The sequence below is a fragment of the Pocillopora damicornis genome, chromosome 4 (assembly GCF_964200805.1).
Source record: "Pocillopora damicornis chromosome 4, jaPocDami1.2, whole genome shotgun sequence".
Lineage (NCBI taxonomy): Eukaryota > Metazoa > Cnidaria > Anthozoa > Scleractinia > Pocilloporidae > Pocillopora > Pocillopora damicornis.
In genome coordinates this window covers 19,200,892-19,219,567 of record NC_142673.1, presented here as the reverse complement: position 1 = coordinate 19,219,567, position 18,676 = coordinate 19,200,892, and the positions used below count along the sequence as shown (strand labels likewise).

The following is an 18,676-nucleotide window of genomic DNA, read 5'->3' as shown; positions in this document are numbered from 1 at the left end:
CTTCGCTGGTCACTAAAGAAAAAATAAAATGAATCGAGAATGCAGTTCGTAGTATATTTACTAGATAGAGCGGACTAGTGGAACTGTCTCTACAAGTCTTTTATTTGAAAATTCATCGTTATTATACAAAAGTTAAAACACCTTGTTCACGATCAACCAGGTCTTCCGTTTATGATTTCCTAATCGATGGACAAAAACCAAATATTGCAACGCACTAAGGAGACTATCTTAAATTATTATACTTGTAATGTGGAATTTAGATGCAACGAACATGATGACGATTATTCGTTGCTAATAAATAATCGACTACATAGACCGATGCACGATCATCACTCGGCAATTTGAAGAAATGTATTTGTAACTCCTGAAGAGTAAGCATTTCCGAGCAATCTTATTTATACCGCGCTACATACATATGAGAAAGCCTCATGGCCTCATCTCACCAAGTACATGTAATATATGATATGCAGTGACGGAGCATTCCCCAAATTTATATCTACACATCTTGTTCCGTATCCCCGAAAAATTAGACAACCGCATAACAGAGCAATCGTATGTTAGGCGATACTCGAATAACGCGGTTAGCTACTACTTTGATTCTATGAGCGGAAAAAAATTCCTATGACTGTAAACGGCGTCCAAGACTGAAGAATCACCGACGCCACGCACAGCTACTGGCTTGGCATTATTACGGGTACATAGTGAAAAATGTACCTACGCTACAAGTAAGCCTCTTGCCACAGTTGGATGTATAAAAGTGGCTGTGCCCTACACATAGGCACTCTTAGAATCCCATCAGAAATTTGAAACCACTGCGTACGAATTTTTCACATGAAATATGTTCTTCAAAACTCCTAAAACCTATAAGATCATAAAGTATCTATTAGTCTGTAACCTACACAATGTTCAATATACACAGTTTGGCGCCTAATGCACCTATCAAATATAGAGATATATATTAAGTTGAAGTTTTTCTGTATAAATTCAATCTGGGCCTTTAGTGTCGGCTTCCACTTGAACCAACTCTTTGCGCCTTTTTCTGCGAACTCGGTGATACATCCGGCTGAAAGGGATTTGATATTCTCAATATTGGATCAGTTTGTTTTTGTTTCTCTTTCTCCTGTTGGCTAGCAACAAGTCGCGAAAGTGCTTATCGGAGCTGAGTCTTGATATCACTTATAGAAGCAGACTAAAGAGTTTTAAAATTCTTCCTCGTTGTCAACTTCCATCCTGATGCTGTCCAAAAAGCTCGAGTTCCTTTTCTGCATTTTAACTTTTTGTTTCTCAAAGTTCTTCTTTTTGTCCTGCAACAAATAATAACTTTGTCACTTCTATTCACGTCCGTCAATCAGTTATAGTCACTGAGAACTATTTTTCCGAATGGAGTTTCCATTCATGCACGTCCGTACTTTTAACACAAGAGAATCAAATTCTTTTCTTTGAGGAATGGCTGTTATTCTCGAGAGAAAGAAAAGGCTGCCACGCCCTCATATGAATGGTCCAAGGTTAGTTAAAGTCGAATCAGAAGTTTCCTCAAGAACAGGAAAAAATAGCGCCGATCACATGCGTTGAGACTAAGAAAAAAACGAGAGAACTGGAGGAAAACTAGAGAACAGAAGATCTGGAGAACTACAGAAAACTAGAGGACTTTGGGGAAGACTTGCTCTCCCACTACACACATTATACACCATACACAGTATGTTTGACCCAGTCCACTCACCTCCATCGTCGTCGTTGAGTCTGTCCGAGCACGTGACGCTGAAGTAGGTCGCTCAGTTCCAGAGCCCGGGCGATTCCTTGACGCTGACTCAGAGCGATTTTCCTTCCCTCCCTCTACTGTTAAGTCCTCCTGAAGGAAAGAAAATACGTAGGTTAAACCTAGACCACACGGACTGGTGTTTTTCTCTGTCCTTCCTTCGTCAGGTTAGTTAGTTATTTTAAGTCAATAACGTTAAAACAATGGGTTTTGCCAGATATCAGGAAAAATAAGCCTGTCAGTAAGCAAATCTCTTCCTAGAAAATCCTTGTTTCGAGTGATATTCACGTCCTCATCGCATGTTCCCATCTGCCATAGTTAAGATTTTCTCGCCTATCATGATATTCTAGACAACTACGCTTTGTTCACTCGCCTTTTGGTTGAGCGACTTGTAGAATGATTGACAGAAGGACATCTAAATACACAGATCCAGACAGACAGTCAAACCGACAATTATGAATTGATTTTGTTTCACTAACCTCAGTATCACTGATCCAGCTATCCTCTCCACTCTCCAGTCCTCCGACTCCACTGTCTGACACTTTGGATGGTGCACCGCCATCTTGGTCACTTCCTACAGACTCCATACTACAATGGCAAAGACAAAAATCAGTGTAAAACCAACCCAGAAATATCCTGTCCAACAACTACCTGAACAGTTCCCTGCCAAGAGTACAGACCAGATAATGCCAAATGGTATACTTGTGATTACCTTTTCCTTCGCTTGTGTTCGCTAGTCATCAACTGAGCGAGAGTGCTATCCTGTCTTGTAAGCTCGTTTTCTAAAAGAATGTTACGCACACGTTAATTGTGGGATTATTTGTTGAGACGAGATCGCCTCACGCGCTCAACTCTAGAATCAAATGTCCAAGTTCGAGCCCTAACCGCCAGGTCATTGTGTTGTGTTCTAGAGAAAGAAATCTGAACTCTCCCAGCGTCTATCTCATCTCGCGGGTGCAAATGGCTACTGGAAAACTGTCAAGCGTCAAGGGTGTTGGCTCGTATAGACTAGCATCACTAGCATCACTAGCATCACTAAAGAAAACCGAAAAACTATAGCAATGACAAGCAGTTGCAGACTCGTAAGACTTGGCCTCAACCTGACCTGGTTGTAAATTGATTCAACGATAAATTTATAGCCATTATCAGCACATGACAAACACTAATTGAGGCAAACTCTCTGACAAGGAACCAGAGCTTCCACGCGATTAATTGGCATTCAACAAGTAATGTCATGATTAAAATTTCAGATTTGACTTCGAATTTAAGAAGGCAAAGTTTTCAGTATCCCGAAAACAATATGTATGAATTATATTATTTTTTAACCGGTAAGAGTAGCGAGATTACCTCAAACGAGTTCTTATCGCGAGAAAGAGAAATTTCCATCATAGCATGGAAAATCAATTCACGACTTGAGTGTCCAGATTTTTGACAGGCTAAGGATTAGACAAATAGTGACTAGAACAAGAGCAAGAACTTACGAAATTTCTTCAGGAGTTTCACTATCTCCTCGTGTCCATAATCCTACAAAAAAACGAAAGCAATCTATATTAAATATTCCTCGCCAAGAGAAAGCATACACCTGTTGATCTTTGTGACAAAGAATTCAATTAAACTCTTTGTTCTCAAAAAATATTCAAACTAGATTCACTGTAGCTGTAGAATGTGCGAACTATGAAGTGATCTTAAGATAAAAGTCCACTAAACGCTTACTTCTGCAATGTCAAGAGGGGTTCGTCCATTGTTATCAACAACGTCCACCTTCGCTCTGTTGGCGATCAGCCACTTAACACACTCTACAAACCCGCTGCAAATATGAAAAAAACAGTGTTCGTCAGAGCGTCTTTCGACCGAATGTCACAATACGGAATCCGATGTAATCTCTACAGGCCAATCAGAATAATGGTTCATAGAGACACTTTCAATGAAGAGTCGAAAGTAAACCAGGATTGCCTTGGTTTTGCTTTACTTCGCTCTGTGATTGGTCCAGAAAAATCGGCCAACGTCTCAACCAATCAGATATAAAACTAAGAGCAATCCCAACTTGGTCACTGGCGTTTTCCCGCGCTTTAGGCAGGTGGTCTGTTCTTAAATAGAGTTTTCGTTGGTTAATGATGATGTTAACCTTTGTGCTGATTGGTTGATGTGATTATTTTGGTTTTGTTTTTCGATAATTAATTAGAAAGTACCCTATCACGAGCAACCAAAGAGAATTCAAATTAAACACGTCACCGGCCCTTCGCGGGTGGTTTGTTGAGAGGGCGCTAGAGTTGTGTAGAATAATCGCAAATTTGCACTTAAGAAAAATCAGTAGAGCCGGATTCCTTTCGACACCCACCTGTAATGTATTGGACGATTAAATGTGCAGTCAGGAAGTAGAGCAAACAACATCGAAAAGACGGCAAAAATGCCCTGTAATGTAAAGCTGAATCGCGGTGACAACATACCTCATACAGGCCAAATGGAGGGGAGTAAGTTCGTCCACTGTTCTGCAGCTCAACGTACTTCCCATGGCCGACAGAATCTGAACGAAGGAAATATTACACAAAAAGCAATTTTTGATAAATAATAGAAAAGTTATAGGCATTCAGTGTAAAATCGTGAAATTTGGCTTATCACTCAAATATCCGTTCATCTTTTAGTCAAAATTTTCATTTAAGACCTAAGTGAAGTTATCAAGCCACCTCGTTTCCCAATGTGAAGTGCAAAGAAACAAATTTTAGTCGCTTTCTGTCATCAGGTCCCAAATTTTGAGTAAACTGACGTTAATCGCTTAACACAATTTAATGTGGTTTGAAATGGTTAAAGATAAATAGGTGTAAACATCTCATCTTTTCCAAACATCTTTACTGAATTAAGAGAAATAGCGCAGACAAGAGTGTGTAAGAAAGAATGACTAACCATCATGCAGTTCACGTGACCATTCATAGCTGCCAGATGCATGGCGGTATAGCCAGTCGGAGTCTCTGCGCCTAAGTCTACACCGCTGACCGCTAGCCACTTAACACAATCTAGTCGACCATTAGCAGCTGCTATATGAAGTGGGTTCAAACCGCGTTCATCTGTCATGTTCTTCATCGCCGGCACCACTCTTATCAATTCCTTCACACGTTCAAGCTTTCCCTCTTTGGAGGCATCGTGAATGGATGCACCTAAAGATAATATAATGACCAAAAAAGAAACTCATCAGATTGAAATCAGCGCTGAGTTATCTACGTCATCATATATCACCCTGTCTGACACGTGTTTTCCCGCGCTTGGTATTGGCCGCGGCATACTAGTAACAGTGTTTCGATTGGTTGATTGCGTGTTTTGTATCCGATAAATCAATCTGTCATGGAGACACGGACATATGTACATTGCAGCCAAAATGGCTCTGTTCGTTTGATCGCCAAACGAAGACATTTTATTTCCTCTTTGGAAGTGACTACGAAGTTACACCAAAGAAAGCGTACAAACCTCTTCTCAAGATGTTTTCACTCTCGCTGATAGAGTATCTGTGTTGTTCTCTTTCTTTCTCTTGTTTTGCGCGAACTCCCGCTCGGAAGCCTTCAGCAAAATCTTCACTTTGAGCAGAAACGGGTCGGTCACGTTCATGCTGGTGAAAAAGTTTCATAATGTGTTACTTTCGTAAGATCATTATACACAAAGGGTAATAAGCTCAGTATTAGTCTAGTAGTTTCAACTTGAAAGTTAATTGAATCGTGGTTTACATACGTGAATTTGTTAAACTTTCAATGAAACATACTGCACCCCTCGTTATTCCTCTAAATGAGTCATTCACCTTTTCAGAAACTATTACAAATAGCGAGTTTCAAACCCACAAACATCACGAGCTTTAAAAGCAGGCGATTTGATCTGGAAAGTAAATTAACTTCATGAAATTTCCAAAGTTTGACGAGCCGCCTTGTTTGCTTTCGGTAGGGGGTGTTTAAGGATAGGCTAAGGGATTTTCTTGTCCCTTCCAATTCCTCTCTTTCCCTCTCGCCTTTCAAGCCTTCCTTGGCTTAAAAGGCGAGAAAGGCTACAACCATGTTGACAACTGTTAAGAAGTAATGTCGATACGAAAATAAGAGAACCTTACCTCTGGTTTGGCGTCACCAGCAAACTCGACCCTAGGCTCGTCTTCGTCTTCATCTTTGTCTTCGCCTTCGTCCTTTACCTCCTCATCTCTTTTTTCAGCCGTATCTTCTTCCTCATTTACAGCATTTTCTTTCTCTTCCGTTTCTTCATTCTCTCCACTCTGCTCCTCCTCTTCCTCTTCCAACCCAATCTCCGGACTGGCATCTTCCTTCTTGGATTTTTTCTTGAATTTCGAGACAGACGTGGTGACCAGCCTCAATTGATCCGAACCATTCTTTGATAACCTCCTTTTCTCGTCATCCTTTCCAACCTCTTCCTTTTCTTCTTCCTCGCTTTCGCTGGCATTTTCATCTCCCTTGCTTCTTTGCCTTTTTGAATTTTTCCTAGAGTTCTCCTTCGCATCCTCATCGTCAGAATCCTCATTCTCCTCTTCAGGTTGGAAGAACCTCTCCTTTTCGTCTTCATTTTCTTCATCTTGTCCTTCGGGATTTTCTCCTTCCTCTTCCTCTTCTCCTTCGCTGACATCAAACAGATCTCCAGCTTTAACCGCCACAAATCGACCGTAAGCATTTTCATCTCCGTTCGCTGATTGCATAGGAATGGGAGGTTTGGCTCGTTTGGAGCTTATCGGAGGTTTTTCCCTCAGTGAATCAGCTTTACTTTTTGATTTCTTTTTGACTTCTCTCAAATCAGGTGCAGGAACACCATCTTCGTCTTCACCGCTGGAAAAGCTATCGCTCTCGCTTGCACTCCGGTAAAAGTCATCGTCCTGTCTCTCGTCGATCCTGGGTAACACGGCAACAAGATGTGATGCTACATGCCACAACAGAAAAAAAAGAAAGAAATCTAATTAAATAAAAATAATTTTAAAACTGCATTATTGAAAAATTCATAGCAATCCCTCCAGCAGGGTGGGTACTACAATAGAGTATTACTGGCATTTGTGGGGTATTCCAAGTTGACAAAGAGAGAGTCGGGTGCATCTCACGAGCCCCTCACCCCTAGCCACGCCCTATCCTTAAAAGCTTACTGGGTACACTAATAACCGACGATACACTCACAGGATAGCGTAAAACATCGCACTGTTTGACGAAGAGGAAGAGAGGATAGTCAAAAGGGGCTGGCCCAAGAGGAAAACACGAGCCTACGATTGGAGTGGTGGGGTGAGCACCTCCACAACCAATGGCCTGTTTTAGAATCTGGGCCACAATTGTTCCACTCCGATTACTATAAATCTATTTTAACTAAGCTGAGACTTTAATGTAACTTTCCCAAGGTGAGAAAGGGAGAGGTTTTCAAGTTCCTCTGAGAAGTCTTACTTCGGGTAAAAAAAATCACCCCTTTGCATTAACCTTCACGTAAGCTTCTTCACCAGTGCATACTCATTTTTTTTTTGAGTAACAGAAATACCGCTCCTGTTAAAAGTAAGATTACCTGGAATGAGGTCGGATGTTGGAAGATCTCGAATAATCTGCCCATCGTCATCACGTGACGACAACCATCTACCAAAAAGATAAAAAGGCGAATGAGATAAAACAGATATAAACCAGTAACCAGTTAGGTATCAACAAAGTATCAGTCCACAATAGTTTGTGAGACAATCGTAGAATCAGGGTCCTTCAGCTCAATAAGACTGATTGGAATAAAAGTCTGTACATTTGTCACCTTCGGCACTACATACCATGAAAGGTCATGAAGTGGGTCACTTAGATTTTGAGCGAAAATCAAATGTAGACTTGTTCTACGACTGTACTGTCATGTTTGAATTTTACCTGCTGCAACGGAACTCAAATGCTCTTGTCGCCTCGGTGCCCTCCTTGATTAACACCTTGTCCAGGAACCAGCCATAACCTAAAAACAAAAAGTGCAATTTTTTAGTTACTTAATAAAGCTACGAAGAGGAAACAAGTTCGTGAAATTATTTCAAAACGTTGTTCCAAAAAAAAAAAAAAAAAAGAACTTCCTAGGAGCTTCATTAATAACAATAATGAAATGATGAAATAGAGAAACACACATAGCAAAGAGTAAAAGAGACAGGTTTTTACGAAACGTACCAAGTTTTGTCTCGCTGTGACCAATTCTAATACTCGATAACTTTCCAAGAAAGACCGAGTCTATGACGAAGATATCCACCTGAAAAACGGACGTACAGAAAAAGAATTAGTCGAGCAGAGTTATAGTGCTTAGTCACTGGTAATCATACGTACATTCTTCTCAAATGTAAACTTGGCCCCGCTCGTTTAATGGTGGGCTAAAAAAATTCCTTCTCTGTTGGTAATCAAGTGCCATAGCATTCATACACGAGGTTCAAACCTTTTTGAAGATCATAATACATATAGCAACGAATACCAACGTCATGAAGCAAGTGTTATTCTTTAAAACCTTTGTTCTTCCTATTTTTCAATAACGTCAAGTTCTTTTAAGTTCTTAACTTCACCGTTAGAAGTCGAACTCTCTTCCAGTATTACTCATCTTCGTTCTTCCTTACCTTTTGACATATTCTGTTTTTTTTTCACCGAAAAAGATTTTTTTTAACAGAAAGCAAAACTTTTTTCTAGTTCATTAAAAGCCATTGGTGTTCTTTCCTATCAATAATTTCTCTGATACAAGTAATTCCCAGTCAAACCGTGACCCTTATCTTTATAGTATACAGTAGGTAGAATTCTACAATAAATAAGGAGGAGTGTGCTCGTCCAATCTACCAGCATGCTAGGTTGTCTGGCCATTGTAAATGACAACTTCCCCCCTCCAACAAAGAGAGGGTATATTTACCTAGAGACCTGCACCCCCCTTTCGACCACACCCCTAATCTCACCTGTCCTCTCTGAAACTTTGTCCTGTGTGTTCTGGATCGTAGCAGCTGCCTCTCGCCTGAGTTGCCGTATTCTCCAAATATTGTTAATTTGACTGTAGCCTTTGTTCCAGCACCAAGCTTATCACCCGTCAGGACATAAACTTCATATGTTAGTACTGTAAATCAAGACAAGTGTTGAAATTAAAAAAAAATCAGCTTTTTCCTGAATGATTAACTGCCCTTCCTGATAGCAGATGACTGTCACAAATGACACAAGAATAAGGCCTTTCTAAGCACTGATTGAGAGAGAGTCTCAAAAGAGGGCTTACATACTCCATACTATACTCCACAGGGGGTCACATTGGTGGCTTTATGTCACTCTTCAGTGTCAAAGATATATTTCACCAAAGAGATAATCAAGCTAAGAGACTGAAATCCCTATGGCTTTATTTGTAAGTTTATTCCTCAAAAGTTATTTGAGATCACTCTCCTTTTATGAGAGATCCAAAGGCATCTAGAAATAATAAATCATGCAACGTTCTCCATCAAGACATACAAGCAACTGGGGAAATCAGATGCATTAAACCTAAAAATAACTTTAAGAGGGACTAGAGTCACTTGTTGAGATTGCAGAATAGCAAACACCTGACCATTTGCCTCACGTGGATGACAACACTGGATGCCCAACTATACAATTATCACTCAAAAAATATTCTGATAATTGGTATATTCTCACCTTTAGGCTCCAGGTCTCTGTTCCTTGTCTGTGTCTCAGCTGAAAGAGGGGTAGATGTTGGTATGTCTGCAGTACTGGCACCCTGTGTTGCCGTGACTGTAGAAACACTCACTTCTTTGACTTCCTCTGAGCTGTCTCTTACAATTGGTGTCAGTCTTGGAGGTAAGATGATTTGCCGTTCAACTTGGTCATCATCATCATCGGTTTGTTTAGCAGTTTGTGTTCCTGGAAATAAGGACACAGCTTTTAAGGACTCCCAAACGACCACATAACAGACTTTTCTATGAAATTAAGTCTAGGCTAACTTTTCTGCCTGTAAAAAAGTTCCATTGTAAATTTAAATAAAATGGTTGTAATTTTTAGCCCCCATTTTGCAGAAAGGCCCATAACCTATCACTGCAGTATGTGAATTCAATGTTTCTTTAAACACCTTTCGCTGATAACTGCCCTGTTCTTCACCAATTTCCTGCTCAATCAAAAATACGGGACAGACCACATCCTGTTTTCTTTCATATCTAAGCCTTCCTTCTGAGTTCATGGTCAATTTCCAGTGCAAAAGAGAAAAAATAATATTACCCATTCTATTACCTGAATGGACAACTGTCTGCGTTGACATGTCAATCATGTCATGTTCTGTCTCCATCCATGACATCCTCGGTGTACGTGTTGATGATAATTTTGGAGATCCAACACTTTCAAATTCGTCATCATCATAGCTTTCTTCATCTGGTCCAACAGCCTGTGATTTCAGTGGCAAGCCAGCACTCTTAGGCCGCAAGTCTTTAGGCTGGTGATGTGATACCATAACACTGCTACCCTGTCCATCTAAATTCATGCGTCCGACAAGGGATCTAAAAAAATCAATTAAAGCAACTACGCTACATAAAGATCAAGCCCAGTATTGCATAATTAAAATTAAAAAACCCAGATAATTATTATTTGACAAACAGATTTCTAAAACCATACATGAGAGATCAATGATGTCCAACATAACAATATCAATTGAGCACTTCCTCAACTAAAATCAAGTTGCATGTTATTGTTTTATGCCAGTCTGCAAATGTTTTGTCCAGTTACACATTAGACCATAAACACCGAGTAATAATAATTTAACAGCTTGCTAATAATAACCCCTAAATACAGATTCCCAAATTGGTGAGTTCAGTACAAATTCAAGCCCTATTTTTAACAACTTTCTGTAGGAAAACACCATTAAATTCTTATTGGTGTTACTTGTACCTGAGTCGCTCATCATCATTATCACTTTGTGATCCTCCTGGCAGTACAACATGAACACCACTCCTGGTGAGTTTCTTTCCATCTCTTCCAGTTGGGGAGGACTTGAAAAATGATGACTCTGGTCTTCTTGGTGGTGCTGATCTAGGCTTGGCCTATGGAGAATGCATCAGAAAAACAGTAACTTAAAAGCATCACAAGTAAATCATCTTTAATCCACAACTGGTTTGCAAGTCTCTTGTTGAAGAAGTGCCTGTGTCACCTTTGTAGTAATAAGGTAAGGCATCATGATCTTGATGTAAAGTTTGAGAAATGTAAGAATTTATGGAAAAATCTATTGATGCTAACCTTTGGTGGAGAAGGGCGCCTTGAAATTCTTTGAGAAGTCTCAGAATCTGTGTAAACAAAAATTACATGTGAGAACTCTAATCTGCATGATGTGAGCTGCCTATCCTGATAAAATACTTAAGACTAACACATTTTATTGATTACAATATCATGTACCTGACGAGAAAGACTCTGTTGCTGCACGACGTTGCTTCTCTCTTTTAAGTCTTGGTATTTCCTATGTATGTGATTAGTGAAAGTCAGATGTGCACTAACACAGTTAACTTCATGAAAAGAAGAAGGCCAAGAAAGGATGGAAGCAGTTTAGGAAGATGGCCTGGTAAATACAAAGGTAGGTACATGTAAAATGCAGTATAGGTACACAGGCAAGAAAGAGAAAAAAAAAAGGAAGGAATGACAGGAGTAAGAAGACTAAGAAGGAAGAATGGAGTAGAGAAGATGCACAAACCCTAGACTAAAAGGAAGGAATAAGGAATAATTCTCAGGCTGGCCTAGTTATTTGGTCTGTAACACAGTTAAGGTGTAAATAGGCCAAATATAACAAAATGATCATTGGTCTGGATAGCTTACCTTGTCTGATGCCTGAAACCCTTTGCTTTGTTTCTTGGTGGCAGGTAAAGCAACTGTTTCCTAAAATAACATAGATTACATTCAGTATCAAGTTTCATTTAGAGCTTCAGTTTTAGCTTATGTGATGCCTTTTCTTTACCGTAGCAACAATCAGCTTGGTTGCCATGTCAACTAGTCTTTCTCTTTCATCTCGGCTAACATGCTGAGGAGGAGATCGTCTCGCAATTCTTCTTGGTCTTCCAACAACATTTGGAGGGATTTTCCTAAAAGAAAACAATAATAAAACATGAAAAAATGCTTACACTTAAAATGATAATTACAATCTTCTTCACTTTTTCTGGTTAGGAAGCTTATCATTTTTCATCCCTGCAAGGCACTTTACAAGCTAGCTTTTGTAAACAGTTGTAGACTAGTCATTTAAAGTAGCCAAAGAAAGGTGGTGCAACTTACCCAAGAGTGGATTGAGGCATAGCCAGGTTTGTGGTATTGTGTTCTTCTTTTATAGAAAATGAAGCAACTAGAGTATTGCTTCTCCCCCTAACAATTTTTGGAGTTTCCCTGACAGGTTTCAAGCACTCATGATACTCCTACATCAAGGGTCAAAAGAGGCACTAGTGGCCTTTCCACACTAGCAGACAATACTAGAATTGTCCCAACAAAATCAAAGGACAAATTTTTCTTTATCAAATTCCCTCAGTGCCTGATCTGTTCATAAGTCTGGCCAACATAGTTTGCCAAAGGATTCCACATCCAATTTGCATGATTTATTCAAAGTTGTTTTAAAATTTTAGAATCCCAGAGTTTTGCAAGAAAATACAATTTTTGCCTGTCAAGTAAACTGATTTCAGTTCAATACATTATGGAATCGTGCCCATTGAAAAATGCTGCACAGGAAAATGCAAATAAGCTAGAAAAGAGAAAGAGAGCATGCATAACTTCACGCAGGCCTGTCAATCCGACGGTCAATCATGTAATCCCCGTTGTACACCATGTTCGCAAGTATTGTTTCTTGCTCAGACAACCAAAACATAGTGCTATTCATCAAAGAATAGACATAATTAGTAGCGTTATCTTGATTAGGCTAAACTGTTTAAAAATTGGTCAAATGTAAAATTAAATTACCTTTTAAATGTTGGGTTTTTAATTTGTGTTCAGACTGAAATGTGGCAGATTTACAAGGTTTGACCATCAATTTCCCCATGAAAGCAAAATAACATTACAGAAATACTCCTTTTTAGCCCATCATTACCGTCAGTTTCAGACAACAAGTTGGTAAAGTCTATTTGCTTTTTGAAAAGCTTAATAAATTCCCACTCCATGGAAGTACACGCTCAATTCCAACTCAGCTTTACCATAACAATATCACTTTCATATTTTTCAAACAATACTAATTGCTCTGATTGTATCTCCATTGTCTCTAAATGGACACAAAGTGAAATTTTACTACTCCTGGTTGGGAATTCATCAATTCAGATCTTAAGAGATCAAAGCTGGCTTTGAGCTTTTGCAACCTCATTTTTGATGGGCACAATTCCATAATGACACCCTCATGGTAGCTTTTATGAAAATGGTCCACAAGTTTATCATGGTTTTGTTTATTTAGTCTATTTTGTTCAGTTTTTACCCCTCAGATATTTTGTCGGTGGTATGTTTGAAGATTTGTCTGCTTCAGCTAAAATTTGTCAAGTTGCAAAAAACCATCCACACTTATAAAATGTTGCTGAAGACAAAAAAAATTGTCTCAATAAACGACTTTGTTGCTAGTGCAGAAAGATCCTCGGTTAGGAAAGTGTTGTACCAAGAAAGAAACACAAAAAACCTGTCGGGGCTCAGATATGGACTTAACCAAATTCCACCACTTCAATTACCTTCTTTTAGCACCCCTCTTTGTCTTCATGTACTGATCAACTGACATTGTAGCGTGTGGTCTATGAGGAGGAGGTTGTGGTGGTACAGTCTGTGGCAAAGCATATGGTGAGATTGGTCCAGGCTTGAGTCTGTAGTCTACAGATGCCATGGTCTGATCCATAAAGTTCCTCACAGTACCTTCCCTGGAGTCTTGGTCCTTTACAGTGTACATGTTTTGTAACTGTCTTCTAATTTTTGGACTGTGGAAATAGTGTTTTAAGCTCCTGTCATGTATCCCATCATAGTCCAGTGTTGGACCCTAGGTTTGAAATGATAAGATAACCATAGACAGAAATTAATTGAAGGCTTAAGTCTCAGAGGTTAACTTTGAGACATTTTTTGCAGGATAAAAATGTACTTCAACACACTAAATAGATTCAATTATAAAAGGGCTTATGGAGAACGATTAGAGAAAGTTACATGTAGATACACACAGATAAAACATCATTACCTACTCTAGTTGGAATCTGTAGAATTATGGAGAAACCTTAACAAGTTATTACATGTAAGTTGCACATAATTCCTACCAAGTTAATATCAATAATTCTAACATATCTTTAGTATGACATCAGAGGATTTCTCACAAAGAAGACTAGCATTTCATAAATCTGCTATTTTAATTACATCAGGAATAAATAAAGACCTTAAATAGTGTATGTGGACACCAGTGTGAAAACGAAAAGAAGAAAAATAAGAATGCCACCATCACAATTTTTTTTTAAAATGTTACTTGGAACTATACTATCAATTTCATGATTCAATTAAGCAGTAATTTATATCAAAAAATTCTTACAGCTCTCAATGGAATTGGATCTTCTCTAGGATGACATGGACCTGATAAATCAAAACCGTCTTCTCTCCTTTGTACATCTAGATAGTACTTCCTGAAGCAAAACCAAATAGCAATTATAATGGACAATAAATACACTTGAGCAACCTAAGCACAAAATTAATACATACATCAATTTCCTTACATTACTCACATACATCAAATTAACCAGAGCAGTAACTAAATTTATGAAATTCAAATTTAATGTGTTCACAAAGTTACAGATAAATTTGTAGTCTCATCTGCAACTATCAAATAACACTGAACAAATCTCAAGATATTATGTTTACATTTGTATATGAATACTATACACAAATGTAGTCTATGTTTACTAGAATATGTGCCATATACTAGTACATAATATAGCAAAAAAAACAGTGAAAGATATAAAACATTTTAACATAAGAGCTCAAAAGATAATGAGCCCAAATTAAAATTAAAACACAAACATGAAATCATGCACATAAAATAAGGTAACATCACCATGCAATTTAATTTTCACTACTATTGAGAAAAAATCTTAATTGCTTATTTTGGATCATACATCTTATCACTGCCATGTTCAGAGTCTGTATCCTCTGCTAGAAAATACAGACAAGAATTGGGGCAACGTTGGTGATTCAAATTCCTCTTTAGTGTCCTCCTCATGTATTATTCCAAAGACAATCTTCCACTTAAAATCATGATCAAATTGAACACCAGATAGTGCCAGTGGGTAAAATCACCAACTTAAGTTGTAGAGTCAAAGTCTGATTACTTGTTCTTGTTGCTAAAATAAGTCTAACTGAAAGCTTGCACAGGATTTATACTGACTATTATGATTCAGCAAAGTTATGAGACCATGGAAACACTGAGTAATGTGTTTTTAACACATAAATAATTTATTGTCAGTCTGAAGCCCATTACACAACATTTCACAAATGTTTTCTAAAAAAACATAGCCTGGTCCCATGGCTTACCCACTAGAAAAAAACTATCTTTTCTATGCAACCTAAAACTTCTTCAGGGAGAGCTTTGATTCGATACAATTTCTAAATAAACTGTAAGAAATTGTAAGATGTTTATGTTAATTGGCTTACAATTACAAACTTGAACAATGACAATAACTACTGGATGATTACCTATAGGTATGAAAATTATTTAATTATTTATGAAAACAGTCCTTTAAAGATAACCAAGTGAAACAATGATTAAATGTAATCAATAGTTATTTTTTAATCTAGTATTTATCTAATAATATTCATTACCTGTTCTAAAGTTCTATAGGTATGTGATATCTAAATTAAATTTGTATTATCTGTGCATATCCATTTTGTCTGAAACAATTTACACATTAAAAAAAAAAATTTACAACCAAAGTTGAATCAAAACAGTTAACCCTTTCACTCCTAGGATCTCATTCGTAATTCTCCTAACTGCCCGCCGTACAATTCTTATGATGTCAGCTAAGAGAATTTGGTCTTGGGTCATCTAGTAATCCCCTCACTGATATTTTCTTTATTCTCATCACTTGTCTGCTTGACATTGAGTTGATACTGAAAGGAGAAATTCTGTCCTAGTCACTCATGGGGTTAAGCTAAAGTACAAGAGGAAAGTGAACTGGGCTCAGTTATAATAGTGTTTCTTTCTGAAACATAACATTAAAAAAATCTCCCTACTTTACCAAACAAATTTAATCATCCTGAACACAGGTGAGCAATATATTTCTATAACAGAAAATCAAGGAACCAGTAGGAAACGGCATTTATCTTTTAAGGGAGATGATCATCAATGAATCAAAAAAATTTTTCAGAATAAAAAAATTATATTTGGTATTTTTTGGATGTTTAAGGTCCTTTCTACACTTAAATGTACTTTTACCAATTTGAGTATTGCTCATTTTAATCAGAGAATTCCAAATTCCTCTATGAATTATTTCCTTTTATAAATGCTAACAATGTCAAAGAACATTGGCAAAGTGACCTTATATGATGTTTCCACGTCACTGCTTCAAAAAAGTCCTGAACCACTTTCATTTTTCTACCCAAGAAATTGATTATTTTCAATATTATTCATTTTCATCGGTCTTTGGGAAAGTGGTTCACATCTTCCTTGAGGTAAATCAGTTCAGGAGGAGAGTGGATATCAAAAATTATCTTAAGTATGTAAGTGGAATATAACTTCAATTTTTTCAAGGAAGAGACCTCAACAAAGACTTTTTAAAGACACTTGCTTTGGAATCCTGCTTAAAATTCCAGCAAAATTTTATCAACAATGTTTCTACCAATTGATTACATCATATCAATATACAGCCCAGAAAGGTCAAATAATCATTGCCGATTTAAGTGTCTTATCTTGAAAAGGTATACTTCATTCTTTGTAATGTTTGCCTAGTAAGATCACAGGAAGGATAAGGCCTAGTTCAGATGCCAAACTTAGCTTGATTTGCTCTGAAAAGAGTTAATGCTCAAAAAGGCTGCTCTACAACCTCTCTACAGTCAACTTGGTTGATAAAATAAATAATCTCTGCATGACATGATATGACATGATTTTAATGTTGGACCAAACCAAATTAACAAAAGTGCCCCCTGTTAAGTCAGACACAGAAATCAATTTGCCAATCCATAATCCTTCTTTATTCAGTTCTGGAATTCTAACAGCTTTGGGAACATGTATTTTCATGATTTATGCATCAATTTCAGCCCATGATAAGTTAAGTCTAAGGTATTGAAAATCTTGCACAAGCCTGGTGGGAAAAATAGCTGAAAATTTCAAAATCGAAATAGCTACTCATTATGATGCAGATTTCTAACTTAATCAAAACTATAACAAAATTCTTGAATGTGATTGGTTATTACCAGCCCGATTTTAGCACTAATAGGTCTGTGTACGCATCATGCTTGTAATTGGATAGTGTAATAGGACAGTTAACATGTCATGCCTGTGTAAGTAGACAGAATGCGTCATGTGTAAGCACTGTTGTCTGGCATTTCATCGAGTTAATCATTGTTGTTGTTGTTTTTTTGTGAGAACATATGACCAATGTCTAATTTCTTTCTCAAATTTTGTCATAGTTTTGATTAATTGGTCACAGGACTTCAAGTTACTTGTGATTAACAAATGCTTTGCCATCATCTGATTTTGTTAATCACTTATCTGATTACAGACTGAATTGGACTCCACTTAGTCCTATTACCAATATAAACAGGTATCAAGTTAGGCTAGTGACAAGTTTGGTGTTTGAATAGGGCTAACAGTTTTGAACAAAACAAAAACACAGCAAAGAAACATAAAACTGTAATTACTCTATTGATTATGATTTTCCTGGCACACAAACTAACCAAAGTTGCAAGATGATCTTAACAATATGAACCTTCTGTCAAATTGATGCAGACCTAGAGACTGAGATCATGTTTATTAGCTTTTGACTGGCTGTGTTAAGTCATCTTGAATCAACTGCATGCTATATTTTATACTGAAACACATATAGTGTTAAATCTTCTCCTTTTTTGCTCGATATAAAAAAATACAAACTTGGCAGACAATAACATTCCACTTGAGATTTTATCAATCAGTCCACTTATGGTCAAGTTATATCCACTACAGAGAACTGCGGAAGTTGTTTACTTTTTAAAACGTTTGCCGTGAGTTGTGCCTCTGTTATGAACTTAAGCTCACAAAAAAATTGAAACCAGACTAAAATCAAACAAATGGAAACCTTTCACAAGTGTAACTTCCTTTTATTTGAAGTTTCACTATACCGTAATGTTGCAACGGCTTTTCGAAGTCTTCGGTCCTAACCGTAATTCTTAATTACACAAAATTAAGCGTTATTTCAAGCCACTGCATCGAAGGCAAACTCGATAAAATAGTCCTCGTAAAATATAATTTTAGTAATTTGGCACTATCTCTTGGATTGTTTTCATCGTCGAAATTAATAATGATAATCAATTTAAGACACTAAATGATGCTACACTCGTGAGACTTTTCTATTGCAAACATTCTCGTGTAAATCTCTTGTTTCAAGCACCGCAGCGAGTGATAGTGGAATAAAATAGGGAGGTAAAAGATAAACTTACAATTTCTTTGCCACAGTTTTCGTCACAGTAGCCGAACTCATTTATAACTGGCTTCAATCCCTTCACTCTCTCCTCCAATGAAACGACGCAGGAATTAGATATCCAACAAACTTTGGAAAATGCTGGTATCAAAATAACGAAACGGTAGTTTGGCTTCTCGATTTCGTCGCCTTCATCGATTCAAATATCACCTCATTGAAGAAAATCTTGTGCGAACCAATTCAATCGAATGCACCTATAAGACTACAGTTGATTGATCTTATTTGAGAGCAGGCGTCTCTAAGGTGCTAACTATTTACCGCGCCTCGACCCTAACGACCATTGACAATCAATAGTCAATCGTACCGCTGGTGACAAT

General features: G+C 37.7%; 1 protein-coding gene across 2 annotated transcripts; it reads right to left on the bottom strand.

Annotated features, from left to right (window-relative positions):
- Positions 1 to 84: 84 nt before the first annotated feature.
- On the bottom strand, positions 85 to 18,655 carry LOC113668171 (uncharacterized). Of its 2 annotated transcripts, none has more exons than XM_027184047.2 (24): positions 18,319 to 18,655; positions 14,225 to 14,315; positions 13,392 to 13,690; positions 11,663 to 11,786; positions 11,524 to 11,583; positions 11,110 to 11,170; positions 10,954 to 11,000; positions 10,609 to 10,760; positions 9,958 to 10,220; positions 9,370 to 9,594; positions 8,655 to 8,809; positions 7,894 to 7,972; positions 7,612 to 7,690; positions 7,274 to 7,341; positions 5,841 to 6,652; positions 5,216 to 5,354; positions 4,658 to 4,908; positions 4,204 to 4,280; positions 3,470 to 3,563; positions 3,238 to 3,280; positions 2,469 to 2,538; positions 2,236 to 2,344; positions 1,721 to 1,849; positions 85 to 1,304 (listed from the first exon to the last, which is right to left on the bottom strand). In XM_027184047.2, exons 1-24 carry the CDS (start codon positions 18,357 to 18,359, stop codon positions 1,200 to 1,202), a joined length of 3,573 nt encoding a protein of 1,190 aa, XP_027039848.2. In that variant the 5' UTR covers positions 18,360 to 18,655; the 3' UTR covers positions 85 to 1,199. The 2 variants fall into 2 exon arrangements, with proteins under 2 accessions (XP_027039848.2, XP_089060614.1); XM_089204488.1 differs by lacking the exon at positions 18,319 to 18,655 and adding an exon at positions 14,805 to 15,101.
- Between the last annotated feature and the right edge of the window lie 21 nt (positions 18,656 to 18,676).

Excerpts from the sequence above, each read along its gene's own strand:
- LOC113668171 (XM_089204488.1), bottom strand. The coding sequence starts at position 14,908 with ATGAGGAGGACACTAAAGAGGAATTTGAATCACCAACGTTGCCCCAAT. Across the intron at positions 9,595-9,957 it reads GCAGACAGTTGTCCATTCAG|GAACACAAACTGCTAAACAA; the intron begins GTAATAGAATGG and ends CCTTATTTCCAG. Across the intron at positions 6,653-7,273 it reads AACATCCGACCTCATTCCAG|CATCACATCTTGTTGCCGTG; the intron begins GTAATCTTACTT and ends TGTGGCATGTAG.